The sequence below is a fragment of the Gastrolobium bilobum genome, unplaced genomic scaffold (assembly GCF_033153095.1).
Source record: "Gastrolobium bilobum isolate Gb01-03AN ecotype WA unplaced genomic scaffold, APGP_CSIRO_Gbil_v1 utg383, whole genome shotgun sequence".
In the NCBI taxonomy this organism is placed as follows: Eukaryota; Viridiplantae; Streptophyta; class Magnoliopsida; order Fabales; family Fabaceae; genus Gastrolobium; species Gastrolobium bilobum.
In genome coordinates, this window is record NW_026895409.1 from 155,744 (window position 1) to 158,584 (window position 2,841).

At 39.2% G+C, this 2,841-nt stretch overlaps 1 protein-coding gene across 1 annotated transcript; it reads left to right on the forward strand.

The window, feature by feature from the left end:
- The first annotated feature begins 295 nt into the window (after positions 1 to 295).
- On the forward strand, positions 296 to 853 carry LOC133310054 (uncharacterized). The gene has a single exon (XM_061510939.1). The coding sequence runs from the start codon at positions 296 to 298 to the stop codon at positions 851 to 853; it is 558 nt and encodes a 185-aa protein (XP_061366923.1).
- The last annotated feature ends 1,988 nt before the right edge of the window (positions 854 to 2,841 follow it).

The window sequence follows — 2,841 nt, forward strand, 5'->3', positions numbered from 1 at the left end:
TAAAAATTTGGGCTCGATTGATACTCTATGTCATGAGAGTCCTGTTGTGATGTATACTGATAATGTTGGGAATGAGAATTCTTTTGATGACTCTGCGAAGGCTCAGAAAACTTGTAGGGATCCATCCCTTAGTGTAACTGTGTTATCTCAAGATCCTAAGCCTCCGGATCCCAAAGACAGCTTCAGTTTCTAGCAGAAGTAAAGCATCATCTGGTCAACGAGGAGTAGGGAAGTCTTTTTCCAGTAAATTGTCACAGGTGCAATCTCACTCTGCAAAAATTCAAAAATCTCGTTGATGTCTTTGCTATCTTGGAATTGTAGGGGTGCAGCCAAGTCTAATTTGGGTCGTACTCTTAAAATGATAGTGGATAAACATGTTTTTTGCATGGTGGTGCTAATGGAGACTCGAACCAGTAACGTTAAGAGTAAAAGTTTGATGAAGAAACTTAGATTTGATCAGATCTTTGTTGAGGAAGCGGTGGGTTTTTCTGGTGGGATTTGGGCTATATGGGGCTCCAACTGTGTTACGGTGCAAAGAATTTCCCAATCATCCCAGTTTTTGCATATGAAGGTTCTGATGAATAATTCTAGAGAATTTTTATGCACTGCTGTTTATGCAAGTCCCCGTGACGTTGAAAGACATGTGATGTGGGATGATATTTCTCATATTAGCAACTCCATTAATGTTCCTTGGATTATGTTAGGTGATTTTAATGATATCAGAAGTAGTAATGAAAAGAAAGGAGGATCTTTTCCAGATAGTGCAAGATGCAGTCGGTTTTCTGATTTTCTCAATAGTTTTCATGTGGAAGACTTAAACACTTTTGGTCCTTATTTCACTTGGAAGGTGTAACACTCCGTATATATCCGGTAATGTTATCATAATATCGTATTAAGTTGCGCTTAATTAAAAATGCGGAATTACTTTTTCTTTTAAATTATGATGACATTAACATTACCAACTTGCTTTATAATCAATTAATAAAACATCGCCTGTATGTAATTGCAATAAAACAGCTATCTGAAATACCTCATAACATAGTTAGTCAAAATGTGGCTCTAGTCACGAAACTACAACAACGTAGACCGGACCATCTAACAGTTTATACAACTCAACTCAAGAGTACCAACAACATAGTGGCATGGACAACTCCCATGCTCACCCAAATAAGGCAACAATGCTCAACATCAGTCTCAATCACAACATAATCATAAATAGCGGAAAACATAAACAGCATCCAAATCCAGTCATGCTAACATAAAGCAGTAAACATAATCAGCTAAGCTCCGGCCTCCTGCCGCCTGAGGCATCAGTACCCATACTACCTGATCCTGAAATAAGCATTCCCCAAACGTGGGGTAAGATCTCTAATCTAGAAATCTCAGTAAGTCAGTGAATCCTCAAGGATCTTCAACCCCAAGCTCACTTACATGTGCAATATAAGTTCAAAGCAGTTTATCATTTATCATTTCTAAAACAATGCAATGCAGCAGATAGTCATGCCATGTGTGTCAATACTAATCTACTGGCCAGAGACAGTGTAGGTATACGTCTATCACCTACACACCGTGCAAGTACCACTTGCATTCACCCCGGTACACCGTCTTGTATGGCGCTACATACTCAGGCTTCCCGTCAAGATGAAACAACATATGCATATTAAAAGCCATTACATGTAAAGTTCATTCAACATAACAAATATCCAAAAGCATATACACAGCATGCATAAACCATACCCCCATGGGACATGGTGGAACCACAACATGGCTAAACCGAGGACACGAAATCTTACCTCTAAGCTAGCTATCCAAACCAAGAGTCCACAGCTCAAGGCCCACAAACAGCACAATCACAATCTGTCCACACCATAATTAATCATCAATAATCATGGCTCAGATTACCTTCGGTTATTAAGTGTTTCTTACTCATTTTAACTCATTACATGTTGTTTCTGCAGGAAGTATTCGAATACTCCACGGGTAGTATTCGAATACTCCAGCTCTCCAGAAAGTATTCGATTACTTTCATTAAAGTATTCGCATACAAGTATCCGAATACTTTGCCTCCCAGTATCCGAATACCTCAGTATCCGAATACCAAACCTTACTGTATTCGAATACTTTCCAGTATTCGAATACTTCTTCAAAGGTATCCGAATACTTTTCTTCCCAGAAAAGTATTCCAATACTCCTGCAAGGAGTATTCGACTACCTGATGAGCAAGTATTCGAATACTACACGAAAAGTATTCAAATACTTCTTCAACAGAATACAGAAATTCGAACCAACTTCTGCATAATCCCAAATTTAAGGGTCCAAACACGATTGGGAGTCCATAAACTCCCAAAACAGATATTCCCAAACATACAAGGGACCCATAAACACATTCTTTTACTCAAAAGGTTAAAGTTCCTCTTTTTAATTGATTAAACAAGCTTTAAACTCCAAAATGACAAAGAGTGATCATGGTATACCTCCAAGGCACCAAAACTCCGAAAATGAGACACACTCAGGGTCTCCTACACAGCACTTCAGTTCTGACTTGAACAAGGCACGAATTTGTACAACAAGTTTGATCCTTTAAACAAAAGGTAGCTTCTTGGAACTTAAGAAACCAAGAACAAGGCCACACAAGCCCAAAACTCTCCAAGTCAGCTCCAAAAATGCCCAAACAGCAATTAATCTCCCTCACACAGACTCAATAACTCAGAAATCAAACCACCCACTCACTCTCAAGGTGTTTCCCAAGTGTTTACAAGTTCAACATGCAAGGAATGCCACCCAAGGTGATCTCTTGACTCAAGGAATGGTGACAAGGCCAATGGAACAGTGGAGACAGAC